We start from the raw sequence: 22,848 nt of genomic DNA on the forward strand, positions 1-22,848 counted from the left end.
ATAACTTTACTTTCAGTTATCTAGAAATGGGTCAGAGAGATAGCGTGGAGGTAGGGTGTTTGCCTTGCATGCAGAAGGACAGTGGTTTGAATCCCATATGGTCCCCTGCGTCTGCCAGGAGTGATTTCTGAGCATAGAGCCAGGAGTAACCCAAGTGCTGCCAGGTGTGACCCAAAAACAAACAAACAAAAAAACACTTATCTGGAAACAAATGTATTATGATCAACTATGTCAACTATCTGATGCATTTTCTTTTTTTTTTTTTTTAATGTATTTTCTTTAGATAAAAAATAAAATATGGGACCAGAGTGATAGTACAGCAGTAGGGCATTTACCTTGTACATGGCCGACCTGGTACAGATCTGAGTTCGATCCCTGGCATCCCATATGGTCCCCCGAGCCCAACCAGGAGCAATTTCTGAGTGTAGAGCCAGGAGTAATCCCTGAGTTCCACCGGGTGTGACCCCAAAACAAACAAACAAAAAACAGCAAAAGAGGGGCTGGAGAGATAGCATGGAGGTAAGGTGTTTGCCTTTCATGCAGAAGGATGGTGGTTCGGAATCCCGGCATCCATATGGTCCCCTGTGCCTGCCGGGGCGGGTTTCTGAGCATAGAGCCAGAAATAACCCCTGAGCGCTGCCAGGTGTGACCCAAAAAAACAAAACAAAAACAAAGAAATAAAACAGAGCTAACCCCAAGAAAGAGCATGCTTAACTTCTTACTCCCTACTCCTGAGAGGATGGAGGAAATGGACACTATGCCCCCACTGACCAAGAGTGAAAGTCATCACACATAGCCCACAAAAATCAATGGATTGTGGGCTCTCAGAATGTGCCCCAGCAAGCAGAGGGAGTGCACAGCAAGGGGGGAATAAATGGTCAGGGAGTAGGGCCAGTGGGCAAATATGGGTAGCCAACAAGGGGCCCAGTGGGTCTTTTGGGCAGGGCCCACATCAGGGGATCACTCTGGTGAGCAAGGGGGGCCTAGAGCAGATACAGGGGGAATCACTGATAGGAAAACACATACCCAGAAATTCAGAACAAGATCATAAGGTGCTTACTCCCAGGCCCCTAGATGAGAGAAGTTACAAGTACAAAGCCAGCTGGGGCCCTCCCTATGATTTAGAAAATAGGGGCCGGGCGGTGGCGCTAGAGGTAAGGTGTCTGCCTATGCTAGCGCTAGCCTAGGACGGACCGCGGTTCGATCCCCCGGCGTCCCATATGGTCCCCCAAGCCAGGAGCGACTTCTGAGCGCAATAGCCAGGAGTATACCCCTGAGCGTCACCGGGTGTGGCCCAAAAACAAAACAAAAAAAAAAAAAAAGAAAATAAACTCCCTGGGCCAGAGGATAGCATGAAGGTAAAGCATTTGCCTTGCATGCAGAAGGATAGTGGTTCCAATCCCAGCATCCCATATAGTCCCCCGAGCCTGCCAGAGCGATTTCTGAGCATAGAGCCAGGAGTAACCCCTGGGTACTGCCGGGTGTGACCCCCCCAAAAAAAGAAAAGAAACTCCCTGTCATGGCTTCTCAGGTTTTCTCTAGTGCTTTTCTAATACATTCCTTCTGCAGTAAACCAACTTTCAGTATCAATGTAAGGTGTTTTTATTTATATGAAGAAAACTGAAAGAAGCAAGTCAAATTTTCTTAAGCTGTTTGTTTGTTTTTTGGGTCATACTTGGGCGAGTTCTCAAGGGATACTCCTCGCTCTGTGCTCAGAAATCACTCCTGGCAGGCTCAGGGGCACTATGGGATGCCGGAATCAAACCCAGATCTGTCCTGGGTCAGCTGCGTGCAAGGCAAACTCTGCAACCGCTGTACTACTACTCTGGCCCCATCCACCTACATTTATAATAATATGCCCCTAGAGCTTACAGTATATTGTTAAGTCATATTCTCCTTCTCAATCTGTCAGTGCTTGTGGAGTGAATGGGATTATTCTTTATGACAATTTTGTCATTATTATGCATACCAAATTAGTCATCTAGTCCAGTATTTTTCTTTAAGGGGTATTTTTAGATTAGTCAGTTACTAAGAAAAATCAAAAATTAGGGGCCAGAGCAGTAGCGCAGTGGTAGGGCGTTCGCCTTGCACGTGGGGTGACCCAAGATGGCCATGGATTCGATTCCCGGCATCCCACATGGTCCCCTGAGCATGCCTAGAACAATTATCTGAGCACGAGAGCCAGGAGTAACACCTGAGTAACCACTGAGTGTGGCCCAAAACCTAAATTTAAATCAATGTTTAAAAGAAAAAAAAATTTATTTTATGTTCTTCTTTATGTATAATCCAAGTCTCCAACCTGGGATTGGTACGACTTGCAGAAAATCTTGGAGGTCAAGGCTCCAGGTTGTCAATTTCCCTGAATTTCTTTTTTTTTTTTTTTTTTTGGTTTTTGGGCCACACCCGTGATGCTCAGGGGTTACTCCTGGCTATGTGCTCAGAAGTCGCTCCTGGCTTGGGGGACCATATGGGACACCGGGGGATCAAACCGTGGTCCGTCCTAGGCTAGCGCTGGCAAGGCAGACACCTTACCTCTAGCGCCACCGTGGCAGCCCCAAGTTCCCTGAATTTCTGTTTGAGGAAGTCTTGATTTCTCCTTCACTATTTTTGTTTTGTTTTGGTTTGTTTTTTATTTTTTGGGTCACACCTGGCAGTGCTCAGGGATTACTCCTGGCTCTCCACTCAGAAATCGCTGCTGCCAGGCTCAGGGGACCATATGGGATGCCAGGATTCGAACCACCGTTCTTCTGCATGAAAGGCAAACTCCCTACCTCATTGCTAATCCTCCTCCGGCCCCAATTTCTTCCTTCACTATTAAAGGGTTGGTTTTTCTGGGGGCTGGAGAGATAGCACGGAGGTAGGGCATCTGCCTTGCAATGCAGAAGGATGGTGTGCTTGAATCCGGCGTCCCATATGGTCCCCTGAGTGGTTTCTGAGTGTAGAGCCAGGAGGAACCCCTGAGCGCTACTGGGGTGTGACCCCTCCCCCCCAAAAAAGAACGGTGGTTTTTCTGGATTTACAGTTCTAAGTTGTTGTCCCCTGCCCTTTCAACACTTTAAACATATTTCATGCCCTCACATGTTTGCCTGCATTCTAAGTAGATGTCCTTTGTAATTTTGGGGGTCACACCAGGCAATGCTTATAGGTTAATTATGGCTCTGTAGGAGTACTCAAGACCATATGGGATTCCAGGGATTCAACCTGTGTACAGGGCCTTACCCAGTGTACAGTCTCCAGCCTCACTGTGTAATTATTGTTCTTATTCTGTAGATATTAGGGATTCCTTTCTGGGTCTGACTGATTTGCCTATTGATTTGAATATATGCATTCTGTTTGTTATCTCTGCTTCTGGGGATCTGTGTCTTCAGTCATTTGAATCATCTCATGGTTGTTGGGGTTCTGTTGTCTTTGTTGATGGTTATACCTACTCTGGAAAGGTGAGGGTGGGGAGTGGGCTTGGGGAAGCAGGAGGGGCCCCAAGGTTGGTGAAGTCTATCAGTGTCTCTAGACACAGTGCCCTGTTCACTTTGGCCTCTGCTGCCTTTCTGTCTGGTGGAGACGAGGGCTAAGGGGCTCGCTAACTCTATCCCAAATTGCAGCTTTATGGCTACTTCTCAATGAGCTCAGTTCTGTTCAACATTTATTGAGCATCCGGTATGTGCTGAGCCCAGTGGTAATTGCTAATAAAGACAAAAGTTTAAACCCCAGCCCTGTTTTCAGAGATCCGTAGTACAAAAACAAACCTTTATTTATATCTTTGCTCAGGAAACCCAGTTTGCTTCCGAGTGCCAAGCCATAACTGGCCCAAAATAAAAATAAAATTATGGAAGTCAGTCCCCTGAGGCATCATTCTAGAGACCAGATGAGACTAGGGAAGAAAACCAACTACCAGAGTCCTGGGATGGTTTGCTTAGGAGCTGGTACCAGGCACCAGGGCACCAGAGCTCTCTAGGCCAGGCCAAGACCTTCCCAGTGACCTCCCATGTGTGCTGTCCCTCACTGGCCACAGCTGCTTGCTCCCCTGCTTCTTTTTTTTTGGGGGGGGGAGGTGTTTGGGTCACGCCCGGCAGCGCTCAGGGGTTACTCCTGGCTCTACAATCAGAAGTTGCTCCTGACAGGCTCTGGGGACCATATGGCATGCCCGGATTTGATCCACCGTCCTTCTGCATGCAAGGCAAACGCCCTACCTCCATGCTATCTCTATGACCCCCTTTCTTCTGCTTCTTGACCTGCATCCCATCCCAGGGAGTCCTTCACCTTCTCTTGTCTCTTCACCACCCCTGGGCTGCCCAAGCCCCTCAGCCCTGCCTCCTCTCCACATCTGCCTTGTCATGGCCCCAGGGCCCCAAGCTGCTTACACCTTCTACCCAGAGGCACAGAACTCAGCACACTGGTGTCTCAGTATGGCTTAACAGATAGGTGTGGCCACACTAGAGACAAACTGAGGCCCAAAAAGTGTAGAGGATTTGCCTGAGATCACATGGCTAGAAGGGTGAAGATAGAGCCCGCTCATGAGCTCCCATGTGGGCACCAGCCACTGTCGCCTCTCTCCCTGCTACTTCGCCTTCCCTGCTGCTGGCTGCTGTGCCTGCTCTGGCACCCTCATTGAGTCTCTGTGCCACTGTCCCCTTCCAACCTCATTCTCTGCCCCTCAGGATCTCCTCAAAGCCCTCCTTGGCACTCGGGGCCCCTACTGAGGGACACTGAACCATAGCAGAGGGAGGCAGAGCAGTGTCCATAGGAAAAGATGAGTGGAGTCAGCCTTGTTGATTCTCGGAACGTGGGGGTCGCAGTGCCAGTAGCTGGGCCGGGGTCCTGGGAGGGTGAGGGCAAGAGGTCTAAGGCCTGAGCTCAAAAGCTGTGGTGTACGTTGTAGGGAGCATGATGGGTGCCTGGGGCTCTAGCGGGGCTGGTGGCAGTAAGACAAGCCCAGGGCAGGCCAGCAACACACACCAGAGGACTACCCCACTGTCCTGACAGTGGGGGAGGCTATCGCACAATGCCCCTGGGCCAGACTTTGTGCTGAACAGAGATGTGCTGCCTTCCCATACCTGGGGAGACCAGGACAGTACAGTCTTAGGGCCAGGTGCTCTGTGCTGAGCAAGAAGGTGCTAGGAGGAGCTTCAAAGCTACCAAGTTCTCTGGTCTGTGAACTGTGTGCCTCAGTTCACCTTAGAGCCTGACCTACCTGCCACGTCCCCTCGCACCTGGCACCCACCCTTGGGGGATGTGCCAGAGCCACAGCCAGCAAGGGAGCAAGGGCATGGCAGCCTTCCCGGTCTTTGCTGTGACTGTGTGTGAGTGTGTGTGTGTGATAGTTGACTCCTTAGGCCAAAAGAAGTAAGTCTGATATGTGATTAGAGCATTTTTTTTTTGTAGGCTTTACCGCCAGCACCTGTTCAGAATCACACAAATAAGCATCAGGTATTCAATGCATCTCTTCAAGACCATATTTATCCAAGCTGTTTTGGGAATACTCCAGAGTGGAATAGTTCTAAATTTATAAGTCTTTGGGGATCAGAAGTGATGAATGATAAGAACTGGAACTCTGGCACTTTCCTGCCAGATACAATTTCTGGTAAGGAACTCCTTAAAACTTTCTTCAAGGTTGCAGGGGTCTGAGCCGAGTACAGTGCCTCCCTGCTAGAACCCCGAGAGCCAGGAGGTGCTTCCCATCCACCTCTGGTAGGAGGCCCCGGGCCATCCTCCATTGTTCCCTCCTCCCTTTCCAAGCCGAGCCCCATCCCTATCTGTGGGCCCTGGGGTGCTTGCTAATTGTGCAGTGAGATGAACAGTCCCAGACTCCACTCCCTTGCCCTCTTGAACTCAGAGGCCCTGCGCTTTGCCTTTGCTTCTTGAGCAGCAGAGCCAAATGCCCTCAGTTCCAGTTACAGAGTCAGTGGCACGGGCATCCGAGTGCTGTGGCTCCTGCTCCTTTCCTGTTTCTATTTGGCCCTAAGTGGGCCTGTCCCCTTTAACCAGCTCCTTACCCCAGCTACCTCCCTGCCAGTTGGCAGGAATAGACATTCCTGATATGGGGCTGTGCCTGTACATCATTGCCTATCTTCATGTGGTAGTGCTGTTTGGGTGGGGGGGGGGCACCATGAGGCCCGTCTCTGTTCGGAGACAGCAAGCTAGACTTGATATCTGGGGCTGTGGGGAAGCTTCTAGCTGTGTGACCATGGGGAAGCTGCTTAGCCTCTCGGTGAGCCTCAATTCCTTCCATCTTTAAGATGGGAATCATAACAATATCAGCCTTAGAAAATTCATTTTTCAGGCAGTCAGTACCATGACTTTGAAAGGCACCTGATGCAGGAGTTGGCTTCATAACTGGGTGCTCAATAAGGTTCCTAGATAAAACTGGTCAGTATCTAGTCAGCAACATGTTCTGTGGGTGTGCTGTGCCCCTAAGAAGCCTCAATTCTCCCCTTCTTTTCAAAGGCAGTGAAATCCTCGGGCCTGCACTCTCCGAAGCTAGACCAGAAGCCCTGCCCCAACCAGCTCCCATCGAAGGAACGGACAGTAAGGAGAAAAAAAGCGCCGTCAAAAAGAAATGTCTATACAATTTCCAAGATGCTTTTATGGAAGCCAACAAAGTTGTCATGGCCACTTCATCAGCCACCTCCTCCGTGTCCTGCACAGCCACCACAGTGCAGTCCAGCAACAGCCAGTTCAAGGTGTCGTCCAAGAGGCCACCCTCCATAGGTAAGGTCGTGCCTGTCTGCTGGTGTGTGGGAGAGGCTGGTGGTTGAGGTGATTGCCTTGTACCTGGCCATCCTGGAAGTGAGCTCTTAGTACCTCTGAGAGTGGCCCCAAAAGGTAAAGGTCATGTATGCGGACCTCTGTTGTATCAGAGCCCTTTGGATAGGCTTGCATGGTGGTGGATGGTGATAGAGGCCTTTCTCTGCTGTCCAGGCCACGTGGCTCCCCCTTCTCCAGCCGGCGGTCTCTGGGTTCAGGAGAACGGCGGGTAGAAAACTCACATGCAGTCAGGCTTCTTTAGGAGATGACATCTTTATTTGCCTGCCAACATGTGTGGCCTATAATCTTAAACCTAATGTAAGCATGGTCCTTGTCAGCTTGCCCTGCTTCTAGCTTCTTTCAGCCATCTCTCCTCCAACCTCCATTCATGCAAATCTCCCTTTAGGCCCATGAGGTCAAACCCTTATGTAACATCCCCAAGACCCCTCCCAGAAATGGGAGGGGTCCTTTTTTGTAGGGAAGCTTACGCAAAGGAATAGGTAACAGGCATCTGGGTCCCATTTGGCTTTCCTGTGGGCTTTGCCACTGCTCTGGGTTGTGTCTGCTCCCCAGCTGTCAGCTGTTCCAGCACTGGAGCCTAAGCCTGGCATGTAAGCTGTTTAGTCATTTTCAGGGGTTACGAGAGGCTTCTCTCCTAAGTGTTTGGGGCATCGGAGAGAGTGACAGACTGTTATGTCTGCAGCCCGGCCCACTGGTGTGCAGTTTTTCCTGGGCCACCCTCAGCTGACTGGCACCTCACAGGGAGGACAGACGCCTGCATGCCAGAGGGACCTGCCACATTGCCCCACTCCCAGCATCCCCAAGCAGAGGCCACCCTGGCAGTGGGAATCTGTGTCTTCAGACAGAAGAGAGCTAAGGGCCATAGAGACAGCACAACTGGGCAGGAGGTCATTTGCCTTAGGGTGACTGACTAGTTTGATCCTATTATCCCATTGGTCCCCTGAGCACTGCCAGGAATAAGTCCTGAGCACTACTACAGGGTGTGGCCCCAGAACAACAGAAAAGATGAATTTTCTTTTCGAAGCCTAAGCAAGAGTACGTCAGGGTAGGACGGTTGCCTTGCATGCAGCTGGCCCAGGTTTTATCCTCAGCATCCCAGATAGTCTTACAAGCCTGCCAAGAATAACTACTGAGTGCAGAGCCAGGAATGAACCCTGAGCACCTCTGGGTGTGGCCTTAAAAAAAAAAAAAAAAGACATAAAAGGGACAGACAGAACAGATGCCAACATCAGCATGTTCGTGGCAAATAATCAGTTAAGCCTAATCCTGGAGGTCTCTGCCTGGGGACAGCACCCCTCAATTTAGCCCATGAGCTCTGTGGACGGCCAGAGCTCACGCTCAGGCAGACAAAGCCTGTGCTGTGCATGGGTGCTGTAGGGCATTGGTGTCGCCCGCCCCCCCCCCCAACTTGTGTCGGTGTAGCTTGTCCCCTGATGGAACTAGAATCTGGCACTAGATGAGCCAGGGAACAGGGGCCACCAGGGTCAGTCCTTCAGATTCTCCACTGAGCTACACAGACTGAAGTGTCATGTGTTCTTTTATCCACCAGCCATGGAAGTAACCCCTTTGTCTATGTGCAGGGGACGTCTTCCACGGCCTGAGCAAGGACGACCACCGGCTTGCCATGTCTGTGGCACCCAGGAGCAGCCCTACTGGTCTGTCCCCGCTTCCCACACTCTCCCCTGCCACCCTCGCTCCAGCCTCCACACCTCATCTGGCCAGTCTCGCAGCCCCGTCCTTCCCCAAAGCTGCAACCACAGCGCCCGGGTTTGCAGAGCCCCGCAAGAGCTTCTGTCCTGCACCTGTGGCCCCCCCGACCCCCACCACAGATGGCTCCCTCAGCGCACCGCCCAGTGTCTGCAGGTGAGCAGGGGCTAAGGATGCTCCCACACGGCCCCATACGTGCCACAGAGCAGTGGAGGGCCTGAGCGCCAGCTGTCATCCTCAGTGTGCAGCATCAGCAAAACCTGAGGAAGGCCATGTTGTTTTTCAATTCTACACACTTGGCTCTTTGTGGGGGACAGGGAGCCTACCTCACTGGGGCTAGCTCGCCCTTTGACAAAGTGTGTGAATAGCGGGGCCTTGGGCCAGGAGCTCCCTGCACCTTGCCTCTCTCCCACTGTGGGGGTAGGGGACTCGTTACAGTGCATGTGTTTGCTTCCGCAGCGACCCCGACTGTGAAGGACACCGCTGTGAAAACGGCGTGTACGACCCCCAGCAGGAAGAGGGTGATGAGAGTGCTGATGAAGACAGCTGCTCTGAGCACAGCTCCAGCACCTCCACCTCCACCTAACCAGAAGGGAGGGCAAGTACTGTGGACTGCTGCTACTGCGAGTTTCTTCGGGCATGGTGGGGTAAGTGCAGGATCCACAGGCAGAACATGGGGCTGGACTTCTTCTGCTGTGTACAGGCTCCGTAGGCAGCCTAGTCAGCTCCTGAGACTTGAGGGTGAGGAGCCAGGAAAGTGTCATGTCACCCAGGTGTGACTGTTTCCTAACTCTGGCAGGGGCCGGTCATAGAGGCTCATGTGTTACTCCTGCAGTTTTATGATCTTCCTGCTCTTCCAGCCGTGTCTTTTTTTTGTATGTCTTTAATGGTAAGAAAATACCATTTGGCAGTTGGAGCCAAAGCTATATAGTACAATGGGGAAGGTGCTTGCCTTGCATGTGGCAGACTCAGGTCCAATCCCTAGCATTCCCTCCCATATGGTCTTCCACTAGGTATAATTTCTGAGCATTGCTGGGTGTGGCCAAAAATAAAATTACTGGCAGTGAAAGGGAGAACGTTTCTTTCTGGCTCAGGAAAGTTTCTATTTATTGGCAATTAAAATTAACCCTGCTGGGAGCCGGTGAGTAGTAGTACAGCGAGTAGTGTTTGCTTTGCAGTTGACTAACTTGGGTTCCTGGCATTCCCATTCGGTCCTCCGAGCCTGCCAGGAGTGATTTCTGAATGCAGAGCCCCTGAGCACCACTGAATACAGCCTAGAACAAAATAAAACAAAACAAATTAACCATACTGCAGGGGCTAGAGTGATAGCACAGTGGCGGGATATTTGCCTTGCACACGGCTGACCTAGTATGGACCTGGCATCCCATATGGTCCCCTGAGCCTGCCAGGAGCAACTTCTGAGCACAGAGCCAGAAGTAACCCCTGAGTACCGTTGAATGTGGCCCCAAAACCAAAACAAACAAAAAAAATACATACTGCAATATTATAAAATAGGTTATTCATGTAACTGTTTCTTTCCTACTTAAGAAATAAACCAAAAACACTGAAAGGCTGGGGAGATGGACTGTGGATTAGGGTACCTTACATGTGGCCAATCCTTGTTTGAATCCTTGGACCACATATGGTCCCTAGCATGGTGGGAAGTGGTTTCTGCCACTGCCGATGGGAACCATGCCCCTTCCCCCCACCAGAAATGCAAAGCCCACTTAGGGTTCTAGAGAGCCCAATATTCTGGAAGGTGCTTTGCATGCAAGAGACCCAGGTCAGATGCCTGCACTCAAGAGTTTAGGGTACACACCACTGGGTAATGACAGAAAACAAAGCAAAATACTCTCTATGTGCATGAGTTACCTAACTGCACCAGATAAACTGTACATTTGATCAGTTAGCACTAAAATACTGCCTGCTGGTGGTCTTTCTCTCCCTCCTTGGACCTCATTCCTAAGATGATTACAAATACAAAGGTATGTTCTGGGGGGGAAAAAATTAATATGTTCTGGGACCGGAGAGATAGCATGGAGGTAAGGCATGCAGAAGGACGATGGTAACCCCTGAGCACTGCCATGTGTGACCCATAAACAAAAACTAAAGAATATGTTCTAGGGGCCACAGAGATAGCACAGAGATGCATTTGCCTTGCATGCAGCCAATCCAGGACAAAATGGTAGTTCGAATCCCAGCATCACCATTTGGTTCCCTCATGCCTGCCAGGAGTGATTTCTGAGCACAGGCCAGGATTATCCCCTGAGCGTGGCCAGGTGTGACCCAAAAAACAACAACAACAAAAAGAATGTGTTCTTTTTTTTTTTTTTTTTTTTTTTTTGGTTTTTGGGCCACTACCCGGTAACGCTCAGGGGTTACTCCTGGCTATGCGCTCAGAAGTCGCTCCTGGCTTGGGGGGACCATATGGGACGCCGGGGGATCGAAACCGCGGTCCGGTCTCCTAGGCTAGCGCAGGTAAAGGCAGGGCACCTTAACCTCCAGCGCCAACCGCCCGGCCCCTGAATGTGTTCTTTTTTACAGAGCTAAAGTAATAGCACAGCAGGAAGGGCATTTGCCTTGCACACGCTGACCTAGGTTGGATCCCTGCCTTCCCATATGGACCCCTGAGCCTGCCAGAAATAACTGAGTGCAGAGCCAGGAGTAACCCCTGAGAACCTCCAAGTATGATCCAAAAACCAAAAAAATAATATGTTCTTTCTCTCTCTTGGTTTTGGGCGACAGCAGTGCTCAGAGACTACTCCTGGCTCTATGCTCAGGAATCACTCCTGGTGGTGCTCAGGCGATGCCAGGGATCAATCCCGAATCAACCATGTGCCAGGCAAATGCCCTACCCACTGTACTATTGTTCGAACCCCAAGAATCTGTTCTTGTTTAAACCTACAGTCTCTGCTTATTCCATTCAGATCGTTAATAGTGGAAGGGCCAACATGATAGTACAGCGGGTATTTATGCATGCTTTCCTTATAGTCCCTAGCCCCACCAAAAGTTAAAGCTTTGTTTACTTTTGTTTCCATTTACGTGAATGTCAGCCTCCAGCAGCACCAACAAGTAGAAATTACGCAGAAATGAGGGAGAAGCTTCGGTTACGGCTGACTAAGCGTAAAGAAGAGCAGCCCAAGAAGGTGGAGCCGCTGTCAGAGCGGGAGAGCATGGTCGACCACCGCAGAGTGGAGGACCTGCTGCAGTTCATCAACAGCTCTGAGACCAAGCCCGTGAGCAGCTCGCGTGCTGCTAAGCGGGCACGGCACAAGCAACGGAAGGTGAGGCCACAGCTCATCCCCACTTGGCACTAGCCCTTTGGGTGACAGGTGGGTTCATGCACCTGGAACCAGCATCGGGTTTGAGCTGCTGGCTCAGGGGTCCCCCAGCACATTCTGTAGAGACTGTACCCTGAGGTAGATATGAATGAGACCAGAGGCAGAAGTCCCCTGAAGACAGCCTCTGGTTTCCCCTCCAGTGGAGGCAGCCTGGGCAACTCCCTGATAGTGCCAAGGGGACTCAGCGCAAACAGGAGGACTCTGCTCTGAGCATGGGAAAGGTTAGGTAAAGGAAGGGAACATCAGCACCTCCAGTTTTAGAGAATCTTCCAGTGATCTTCCTGGCCTCACCACCTAAGATGCCAGAAAAGAAAGTACAGCGGGCAGAGCATTTGCCTTACACACAGCCAACTACCTGGGTTTAATTAAAATGTCAGGCTTTCAGCTCCAGCCCCCAACAGATGGACAGGGCTGCACACAGGTAGAGGTATGTTAGTTTTGGGAAGGTGGCATAATCTCTACATGAACCACCCGGGCAGACCATGCGCTCATGGGCTTATTTGTGCAGGCTGCAGCGTATCTGTTTGCCACTCAGTATGGTGCTGGTTTGATCTGAGCTCGCTGCCTACAGGGCACCTGCTGCATCCTGACACTGCAGGGATAATAAGACGAAAGGACAATCATGCGACTGGTGTGACTTTGGGTAAATCATGGGCTCTGTGGGCACTCAGCCAGGACTAACTGACAGGCCTTTGGGGAGGAGCTGGCTCTGTAGGTGAGGATTCGAGTCCTCTGTCTGTTGCCCTCCTGCCCCTGGAATTTGCTGACTGGACAGCCAGAAGTTGATGTCAGGACCCCTCCATGGTGTCAGCCTGTAACAGGCCTTGTGCACAGCCTGCCGATGCCACTACCCTTGAAGGCCTCCACTGCACATGCACTGAGGGGTTTTGTGTGTGTGTCAAATGCACATAGAGACGGAAGGGCTGGGGAGCACTCAGTGTGCTCTGGAGCCCCCACTCAGAGCACTAGTTTAGTGGTTTTTGCTTATTTTGACAGCTTTTTAAAAATATGTTGTTATATTTTCTGGGCTTTTTCTTTATTTTGAGGCCACATCCAACAGTGCTCAGGGCTTACTCCTTGCTCTGGACTCAGGACTGAATCCTGGAAGTACTCAGGAATCTATATGATACAGGGAATTGAACCCAGATTGGCCACTTGCAGTACAGGTGCCTTGCCCCCACTGTTACCTTTACTGTTATTAACATGTGATAGTGAATTTACTGGGGCCGGCGAGGTGGTGCTAGAGGTAAGGTGTCTGCCTTGCAAGCGCTAGCCAAGGAAAGATCGCGACCGCGATTCGATCCCCAGCGTCCCATATGGTCCCCCCCAAGCCAGGGGCAATTTCTTTTTTTTTTTTTTTTTTTCCGTTTTTGGGCCACACCCGACAGTGCTCAGGGGTTACTCCTGGCTGTCTGCTCAGAAATAGCTCCTGGCAGGGCAGGCATGGGGGACCATATGGGACACCGGGATTCCAACCAACCACCTTAGGTCCTGGATCAGCTGCTTGCAAGGCAAACACCACTGTACTATCTCTCCGGGCCCACCAGGGACAATTTCTGAGCGCTTAGCCAGGAGTAACCCCTGAGCATCAAACAGGTGTGGCCCGAAAAAAAAAAAAAAAATGTCATTTACTCCGTCACCATAGGAAAAATCCCTTGGGAGTAGGGTTTGCCTACTCAGGGGGGCAAAGGAATGGGAAAGGGTTTGTTTTGTTTTGGGTCCACACCTGGTAGTGCTTCCTGGCTCTGCGCTCAGAAATTACTTGTGGCAGGTTCAGGGAACCATATGGAATGCTGGGGATCGAACCACGGTCAGCCACATACAAGGCAAATGCCCCACACGCTATGCTATGGCTCCAGCCCAGGGAAATGGGAAGGTTTTGGCCCAGGCTGTGGCTCTGTGGCCACTTCCTCCTCACCTGGAACTTTGTCGCTCATGCTGGCCGAGTAAGGCCCATATCCTCTGAAGGGTACTCTGCCTACCCTGTGGGTCTACCCCAGCTGTCAGCAGTCCATTACCTGGTGGTTGTAAATCTCGTTCTATGCCTGACCCTTCCAGGGAAGTTTTGGGAAGTACCTCTGTTCTAGTAAAGAGCTACCTGGGCTACAGTAATCAGCATATACTCTGTCCAGAAGAGGACAAGGCAGCCTTGTTGTATTTCCTTCTTGGGTTTATTTCCTGCTAGGCACCTCATTCTTTCCTTTTGCTTTCCTGAAAATCTGGCTGACAGTTGTTCTAAATCGCCTTGTTCTTTGGTTGGCAGCTGGAAGAGAAAGCACGTCTGGAGGCGGAGGCCAGGGCCCGGGAGCACCTGCTCCTGCAGCAGCAACGGCGGGACGAGGAAGAGGACGATGACGAGGCGCAGCTGCAAGAGGAGCTACAGCGGTTGCAGGAGCTGCAGAAGCTGAGGGCTGTGAAAAAGAAGAAGAAGGAGAGGCCAGTCAAAGACTGTCCCAAGCTGGACTTGCTGGCCAGAGAGTTCCAGACAGCTCCCGAGCCAGTGTCAGAGCTGGACCACATCCCTAACGGCTCCCTGGAGCAACCCGAAGAAGAGAAGACCTCATGCCACCCCCCCTTGTAGACTTACAGACCACACAGAACCCAGGCCTGGGCCTGGGGCAGAAGGGGATGCTGTGAACACCAGAGACTCCAAACTCCTCCTACAGAAGAGGGTCAATGGGAAGCAGCCCGAGCCACTGTCCTTTCTCCTGGACATCATGCAGCACCACAAGGAGGGGACCAGCAAGCAGAAGCTCAAACACCTCAGCAAGGCCGGTGGGGAGCAGGGGAGGAAGCCCCCAGATGCCTCTAGGGCTGCCGAGGGCTCGCCCCGGCCACGCCCCCCCATTGAACCCAAGGCCAAAGCTGACCTGCTGGTCCCTGCTGTACAGAAACGAGAAGAGAGGAAAGTCAGCAGTATCAGCAGCCACCGGAAGCAACTGAACCACGTGAAAGAAGAAAAGGTTGCCCTGGTCCCCGTGGAGCCTGCTGCCCCTGGTGAGCCCCCACAGGACAAGCTGGCACCAGCAGACTCTCCTCAGCCCAAGAGCAAGACCAAGAAGAGCAGGAAGAAGAAGGGAGACCGAGTCAGCACTTCTATCGGTAAATGCTTCCACGGCCCTCGGCCTGCTTGATCTGGCTTTCACCAACATTGAGGGATGAGCAGCCTCAGGCGCTTTCTCTCCAGTTCGGAAATTTCCATTCATTCCTTTATTAAAATAAAATAAAGTATAAAATTATATTATAATATATGACATAATAAATAATGAATGTAAATTATAGAGTAGATCATAAAATTCATTTTAGACTCACCCAAAAAAATCGACGAAGAGCTGAAGCTATAGCACAGTAGGGAGGACATTTGCTTTGCATGCAGCTGACCTGGATTTGATCCCCAGTATCCTGTATGGTCCCCGAGCACCACCAGGAGTAATTACTCCTCAGCACAGAGCCAAGAGTAACCCCTGAGCACCTCCGGGTGTAGCCCCAAAAGACTCTGGGTTTCCTGAGATGCTGACATATTGCAGCGTTTCCTAGACAGTTTTCCCTCATTCTCCAAACCCGCGGAGGGTGCCTGCAGGTGTGATGCCCCTGACCCATGGGTTCCGTCCTCCCGCAGGGAATGGATCTGGGACCAGCTCTGTCTTCGCTGCAGGTCTGTGCAGGCTGCGCCTCCCTGCTGCTCATCAGCTGCCCTCAGACCCATCTCCCATGGGACTATGCCTTTCCGATGGCCTCCCCTAAGGGTCTGGGTCCCTGTATCTACCGTACAGGCCCTGTGTAGTCGTGTCCCCCTGCCTCCCACCAGCTGCTCCTTTTTGTCTGTTCACTGGTCAGAGAATATAGATGGGTTGGGCTTGGGTTCACAGGTTGAGGATAGCTCTCAGCAGGCCCAGGCATCTCAGGGCTACTCCTGATGATACTCGGCCAGCAGGGCCAGCACCAGTGCTATCTCCTTGGGCCTGCCTTCCCTTTCACTCACAGAAATAAAATCACAGATGCCCCTGTGCTGAAACCCTTTCTCACCGCCCAGGCAGGCATGTGCAGTCCTGTGGGACTGGGCATGAGCCCCAAAAGCTCTGCACCATCCCAGGGACAAAAGTTTTTTCCGCAGAGTTAGATGTTCTCTTTAATCTCACGGTTGCTCCTGGCTCTGCACTCAGGGATCATCCCCAGAAGTGCTCAGGGACCATAAGCTGCATGTGAGGTAAGTGCACAAACTGCTGTGCTGTCACTCAAGCCCCCTGTAATTTTTGTTTTGTTTCGTTTTGGGGTCACACCCGGAGGTGCTCAGGGAATTACTCCTGGCTCTGTGCTTAGAAATTGGTCCTGGCAGGCACAGGGGACCATATGGGATACCGGGATTCAAATCACTGTCCTGCAAGGCAAACGCCCTACCGCTGTGCTATCTCTCTGTGCCCCACCCCCTGTAATTTTAAGAGAAGTTTTGGGGACTGGGCAGAAAAGAAAGAACAGTGGATTAGAGCTCTTGTTTTATATATGGCCAACCTGGGTTCAATCCCAGTCCCTGAGATCCCTGAAAAGACACCAAAAATATAAAGTGAGTGTTTTTGGTTTGGGTTTTTTTGGAGGGTGGAGCCACACCCAGAAGTGCACAGGGGTTATTCCAGGCTCTGTGCGCAGGAGTGATGGTGCTCAGGGAAACCATATACAATTTGGGAGGTTCCAACAGGGATCAGCCATATGCAAGGCCAGTGCTCTACCTCATCTACTGTCTCTAGCTTGATTACCATTTCTTTTTATTGGTTTTTTTGGCCACGTCAGGAGACCATTCAGGACGCCGGGGATTGAACCGAGGTCCATCCTGGACCAGCCGCATGCAAGGCAAACGCCCTACTGCTGTGTTATTGCCCTGATTCAACCATTTCTTTTTTTGGGGGGGGTTAGATTTTGGGGTTACACTTGGTGGTGCTCAGGGGTTACTCTGAGTTCTACGCTCAGAAATCACTCCTGGGGGCCAGAGAGGTAGCATGAAGGTAAGGCATTTGCCTTCCATGCAGAAGGATAGCAGTTTGAATCCTGGATTCCCTTGTGGTCTCCTGAGCCTGCCAGGAGTGATTTCTGAGCATGAAGCCAGGAGTAACCTTTTGAGTGCTGCCAGGTGTGACCTAAAAAAAAAAAAAAAGAAAGAAATAATAGCTCCTGGCAGGCTTGGGGGACTATATAGGATTCGAACCACCATTCTTCTGCATGCAAGGCAAACTCCCTACCTACCTCCATGCTATCTCTCCAGCCCTGATTACCATTACTTAATCCAACTATTTAAGTGGCACTTTCGATTTTTCTTCAGTCATTCACTTAACTATATTCCAGGAGCTGGAGAAATAGTATAGCCAGGAGGTCACTTGCTTTTGCACACAGCTAATCTGGATTTGATCCCCAGCATCTCCTATGGTCCCCTGAGCACAGCTGGGTAATGGCCCATGAACAAGCAAAACGAAGGAAGGAAAGAAGGAAGGAAGGAGGGAGGGAGGGAACGAGCGAGCAAGGGAAGAAGATAAATGCATTCAGGGTTAGAGTGAGTTCTCCATGGACTAAGTATATTGCAAAGCTGTCTGCATTCTGGAGGCCCAGATCTAATCCCTAAACATTGCTGGGAGCAACCCTCAAGCACAACACAAAACCAGGAGTAGCCCCTAAATACCAGCAAGTGTGTCCCCAAATCCAATCCATGGTAAATGTATGAATGTTCAGGGTGGCCTAGGGTGCATGCTTTGCATGCAGGAGGCCCAAGTGTGTTTTCAAGCGCCACTAGGATCTACTTCCGGAGCCCTGATCTCCAGCAGATGTGACCCAAACAGAAACAAAACAATATAATTTTTGATAACATTTCCTTTTTTTTTTTTTTGGCCCACACCCGGTGATACTCAGGGGTTACTCCTGGCTATGTGCTCAGAAGTCACTCCTGGCTTTGGGGACCATATGGGACGCCGGGGGATCGAACCACGGTCCGTTTTAGGCTAGCTCTGGCATGGCAGACACCTTACCTCTAGCACCACTGCGCCAGCCCCAACATTTCCATTTATAAACTCAGGTATAAGTAACTTCCTGGTAGTATCTTCCCTTCTCTTTAGAAGTTTGCTTAGGTGGCATTTAGGCTTCCCCAGCAGTGCTCTGCACTCGGGGATCGCTCCTGGTGGGCTTGGAGGATCCTATGGGATGCCAGGGAGCAGGCAAATGCCTGCTATCCTATATCTTATGCCCCACTATGTTGTATTTTGTGAGAGGTTGTCGCTCCTTTTCCCCCTCTTGGCTTTTCTCCAGTGGCTCGTGTTGCATTGTGTGCTTGGTGGAGAGTGAGGCCAGGTCATTGCTACAACTGATAGGGCTAGGGGTGCAAATGACTCTATGTAGCTTTGGGCATTGGAACGAACGGGCAGCAGCTCCCTCTGGGATCACCTTGGGATCTGGGCATTTTGGAGGGCCAGGATTCCAATATCTTCTCTTAGTCTCCTGGGGCCAGTAAGCCTTACACAGACTCTCACTTTCCACAGTTGAAATCTTGGGAAATTTTTGTGTGTTTGGTTTTAGTTTTCAGGCCACACCCTTGGTGTTCAGGACTTCCTTCCGCCTCTACACTCTTGGATCACTCCTGGCGGGCTCAGGGAACTATTCGGAGTGCTGGGGGTCAAATCCACCTCAGCTGCTTGTAAGGCAAGCGCCCTAACCATTGTACTATCACTCTGACTCCCTCAAATTTCATTTAACCAAAAAAAGTTTTGGAAAGTAGTAGACGCTGAGCGAGATCAAATGACATGCCATGCTCAGATCCGGCTGCTGCTGTCTCTCCAGTTGCTCTTTGCTGTCTTCCACAGACGATGTCTTCCTGCCCAAGGATATCGATCTTGAGAGTGTGGATATGGATGAGACAGAGAGGGAAGTGGAGTATTTCAAAAGGTAAGTGCCGATGCCACGTGTGAAGGAGCAATGACATCTCGAGCCCTTCACTGGGCCCCTGGCTCTGCCGCCAGGTTGGCAGACTGACCACTCCCTTTCCCCTCAGCCTCCTTTATTCTCTCCTCCCATGTGCACTGGCTGGTCCTTGCACTTTCACTTTCCAAGCCTTAAAGCAGGGGTGGCGAACAAGTTCAACACAAAGAGCCAAAATTTTAAACTGTGAGAGTCAGAGAGCCACACCACACAGTGACCTGCCAAAACAGAGAAACACTCACACAAAAGCATCTAATTTTAACAATAATCTATTAAACACATATTGCATTTTGCCATTTTGAGTGAGGGTCAACATCCTGTTCGCCACCCCTGCCTTAAAGTTAGTTATCAGAGGGGCGGGAGAGATAGCACAGCAGTAAGGCATTTGCCTTGCATGATGGTGGTTCGAATCCCGGCATCCCATATGGTCCCCTGCAGGGTGGGGGGGGGGGCGCGATTTCTGAATGTAGAGCCTGAGCACTGAGCACAGGTGTGACCCAAAACCAAAAAAAAAAAAAAAGTTATCAGAAATAAAGTTAGTTGGGCGCCAGAGTGATAGCACAGTGTGTAGGGCATCTCCCTTGCACCTGGCCAACCGAGGTTTGATCTCTGGCATCCTGCCAGGAGTGACTGTGCCACCAAGTGTAGCCCAAAAAAAAAACAAGCAAACAGAAAAAAGTAGAATTATCAAAAGCTAGAAAGGCAGCGAGTTAAGGATTTTATTGGAAAAATAAGGAAAAGGGGCAAGAGCCTTGTACACAGCTGACCTGAGTTTAATTTTTTTTTGTTTGTTTTGTTTTTGGTCACACCCATCAGCACTCGGGTTCCTCCTGGCTCTGCGTTCAGAAATCGTTCCTGGCAGTCTCCAAGGACCATATGGGATTCCAGGAATAAAATCACTGTCTTACCTGGGTTGGCGGCGTGCAAGGCAAATGCCCTACTGCTATGCTGTCTCTCCAGCCCCCTGAGTTCAATTCTCAATATTCCATTGGTACCCTGACCAGAAGTGACCCCTGAGCCCAGAGAGAGCTAAGTGTAAGTCCTGAAGACTGCCAGGTATAGACAGAAGAAAAAAAATTAGGAATAAACCCAAAGAAAGTGAAAACTGAAAAAAAATATATGTAAAATAATATAAAGGAAAAAGATTAGATGCTCAGCAAAAAGAAAATCAATTGTTTGCAAGGTTTTTGTTTATTTTTTGTTTTTGTTTTTTGGGTTTTTTTGTTTGTTTGTTTGTTTGTTTGTTTTGTGGTTTTTTGGGTCACACCCGGCAGTGCTCAGGGGTTATTCCTGGCTCCAGGCTCAGAAATCGCTCCTGGCAGACACGGGGGACCATATGGGACACCGGGATTTGAACCGATGACCTCCTGCATGAAAGGCAAATGCCTTACCTCCATGCTGTATCTCCGGGCCCTGTTTGTTTGTTTTTAGTAGTTGGGCCACACCCGGTGATGCTCAGGGACTACCATGGCTATGCACTCAGAAATCACTTCTGGCTTGGGGGTCCCTAGGGGACACTGGAGGACTGAGCTGTGGTCCATCCTAGGCTAGTGCGGCCTTACCATTTGCACCACCACTCCGGACTCTGCAAATTTATATTAACCTTTGGTGATGAAAAAAGAGGAGAAAAGACACAAAATACCAGAATAAGATAAAGAATAAAAGTTGGGAATTGCTGACATCATTCATCACCAGTCCCAACAAAGGTTTCCTTTAATGCTGTGACTATAAGAACACTGAGGAAGATAACAGGGATATTGGGTTTTGGAAAGGGCCGAGAGCACTGGGAGCGACTTCATAGTCATTTCAATACTGAAAAGAGGGAGGGGCTGGAGCAATAGTACAACTGGTAGGGTGTTTGTTGTGTATGTGGCTGATCCTCAGCACTCCATGTGCTCCCCCAAGCCCTCCTGGAGTGATCCTGAGTGTCAAGCGTCAAAAAGAACTTGCTACGAAAATTAAAAGCAGGTCCAGAGCAATAACATAGCTAACCCAGGTTCTATCTTGGCATCCCATATGATTTCTTGAGCACCTCCAGGAATATTTCTTGAGTGCAGAGCCAGGAATAACCCCAGAGCATTGCCAGTATTGCTAAAAAAGAAAAGAAATTAAAACTAGTAATGGTATCTTCTAAGGAGTCCCTGCTGACAAGTCTATGTATCTACAGAAAATTTTCCTAAGCTTCCAAGAACAAATTATGCAGTCTTGAACAAAATCTCCCAGAAAATAGAGTGCCCTCCATGTGTCTTATGATACAAAACTTCTTTTTTTGTTGGGGTGGGGGAACCATACCTGGAAGCATTCTGGTTACTCCTGGCTCTGTGCTCAGAAATTACTCCTGGCAGTCTCAGGGGACCATATGGGATGTCGGGGATCAAACCTGAATAGTCCCCATGCAAGGCAAACACCTACCCACTGTGCTATTGTTCTGACCCCCACAAATAAAACTTTTATGCCCAAATCTGCTTCAGAAAATACTTTTATCTCCAGAGAGAGAGCACAGCGATTTGCCTTGCACACAGCCGATCCAGCATCCCATATGGTCCTCCGTGCCTGCCTGCCAGGAGCGATATTTGAGCGCAGAGCCAGGAATAACCTGAATACTGCCGGGTGTGATCCCCCCCCCCAAAAAAAAAAAAAAAAAACTGGGATATACAGGAGGACTATAAATTTTTTGTGAACATTAGAAGCAAAAATTATCGATAAAACATTGGCATTAGGGGCCGGAGAGATGGCATGGAGATAAGGCATTTGCCTTGCATGCAGAAGGACAGTGGTTTGAATCCTGGCATCCCATATGGACCTCTGAGCCTGCCAGGAGTAACCCCTGAGCACTGCCGGGTATGACCCAAAAACCAAAAAAAAAGCATTGGCATTAGAATTCAGCTGGGTTTTGGTTTGGTTTGGTTCTTGGACCACACCCGGTAGTGCTTGAGGAGGACTTTGTTGTGTGGGGCTTGAGCCTGGGGCTCCAGCATAGAACAGGTGTCCTAGCAAGCCCTCTAAGCCACTCTCAGCCCCCAGATCAGTCGATGGTTTCATCACTGTCACTTCATCACTTAGGCACTATGTCACCTGTGATGCTTGACTTTGTGTCTTCGCAGGTTCTGCTTGGATTCCGCCAGACAGACCCGACAAAGACTGTCTATCAACTGGTCCAATTTTAGTTTGAAAAAGGCCACGTTTGCTGCCCACTGAGTGCGGACCGCAGGAGAGAGACTAAGGACAGCGGGCCGGGCCATAAGCACGTGCTGGCCCGGGGCTGTGCAGCCGGCTGGCCCAAGCCCCGGCTGCTGGTCCTGCGCTATTAGCTCATGTGCGTGTAGTCTATGAGTGAGATTTTTCCAGTGTCACTCTGCTATCAGCCTGGAGCGATTCTACCTGCCCTTTCTTATACCACGCAACCAGAGCGAGTGTGCGTCATCCACGTGGCTGTCACTCCGCATCTCACCCTGTCCCTTCATCTGTCCCTGCCAGGGTGTTGCTCGCTGTCTCAGCTCTCGTGTGCCCCGCGTCCCACTGAGGCGGGCTGGGCAGGGCAGGCACACTTCCGTTCTCCTCCACAATCTACTGTTCAGAGTGTCCACGTTGCGCTGTTTGTGTCTGATCCCCCCGACTTGTAGCCAGCTTGTGTAAGACCCCTGCAGAAAGAGGAAGTTGAAAAACAAGCCCCCAGTACTCACCACCGAGTCTGTCAGAGTGTACGACTATTAACACGGAGGCCTGCCTGGCTACCTTTTTAACATATTGTTAAGTAATATTAAAATCATGTCTTTCTTTTTGAAAGATGGAATACATTAGTACAGCAGAAGACCTGGCGTGGCTGCTTTCTGCTGGGGGCTGGGGTCAGGAACCAGGGCGCCGCCTTCCAAAGCACCGCAGGGTTCCTGTGGCTTCCCATCCTCCAAGGCATTGTCCAGGCATGCACTCCTGGTACCAAATGAATACTGATGTGGGAGGCAGTGCACCCAGGCCTCTGGGCCAAGGAGGGTAGAGCATAGAGGGCAGGGAAGGAGGCAGATGGGTCAGGCCCATCCCACCCTGTTGGGAAATGGGATGAGTGAGAGGGAGGCAACTGCTGTGTGCC

The 22,848-nt window shown here is 50.5% G+C and overlaps 1 protein-coding gene across 1 annotated transcript in view; it reads left to right on the plus strand.

The window, feature by feature from the left end:
* FAM193A (family with sequence similarity 193 member A) overlaps positions 1-22,574 on the plus strand; it is a 50,950-nt gene extending 28,376 nt beyond the window's left edge. The window contains 10 exon segments of the mRNA XM_049789699.1: positions 5,380-5,578; positions 6,442-6,705; positions 8,343-8,625; positions 8,929-9,097; positions 9,099-9,116; positions 11,523-11,753; positions 14,074-14,379; positions 14,381-14,912; positions 18,647-18,728; positions 21,866-22,574. Of these exon segments, the coding sequence (XP_049645656.1) occupies positions 5,380-5,578; positions 6,442-6,705; positions 8,343-8,625; positions 8,929-9,097; positions 9,099-9,116; positions 11,523-11,753; positions 14,074-14,379; positions 14,381-14,912; positions 18,647-18,728; positions 21,866-21,959 (2,178 nt within the window). The 3' untranslated portion in view covers positions 21,960-22,574.
* The last annotated feature ends 274 nt before the right edge of the window (positions 22,575-22,848 follow it).

The sequence above is a fragment of the Suncus etruscus genome, chromosome 16 (assembly GCF_024139225.1).
Source record: "Suncus etruscus isolate mSunEtr1 chromosome 16, mSunEtr1.pri.cur, whole genome shotgun sequence".
NCBI lineage: Eukaryota > Metazoa > Chordata > Mammalia > Eulipotyphla > Soricidae > Suncus > Suncus etruscus.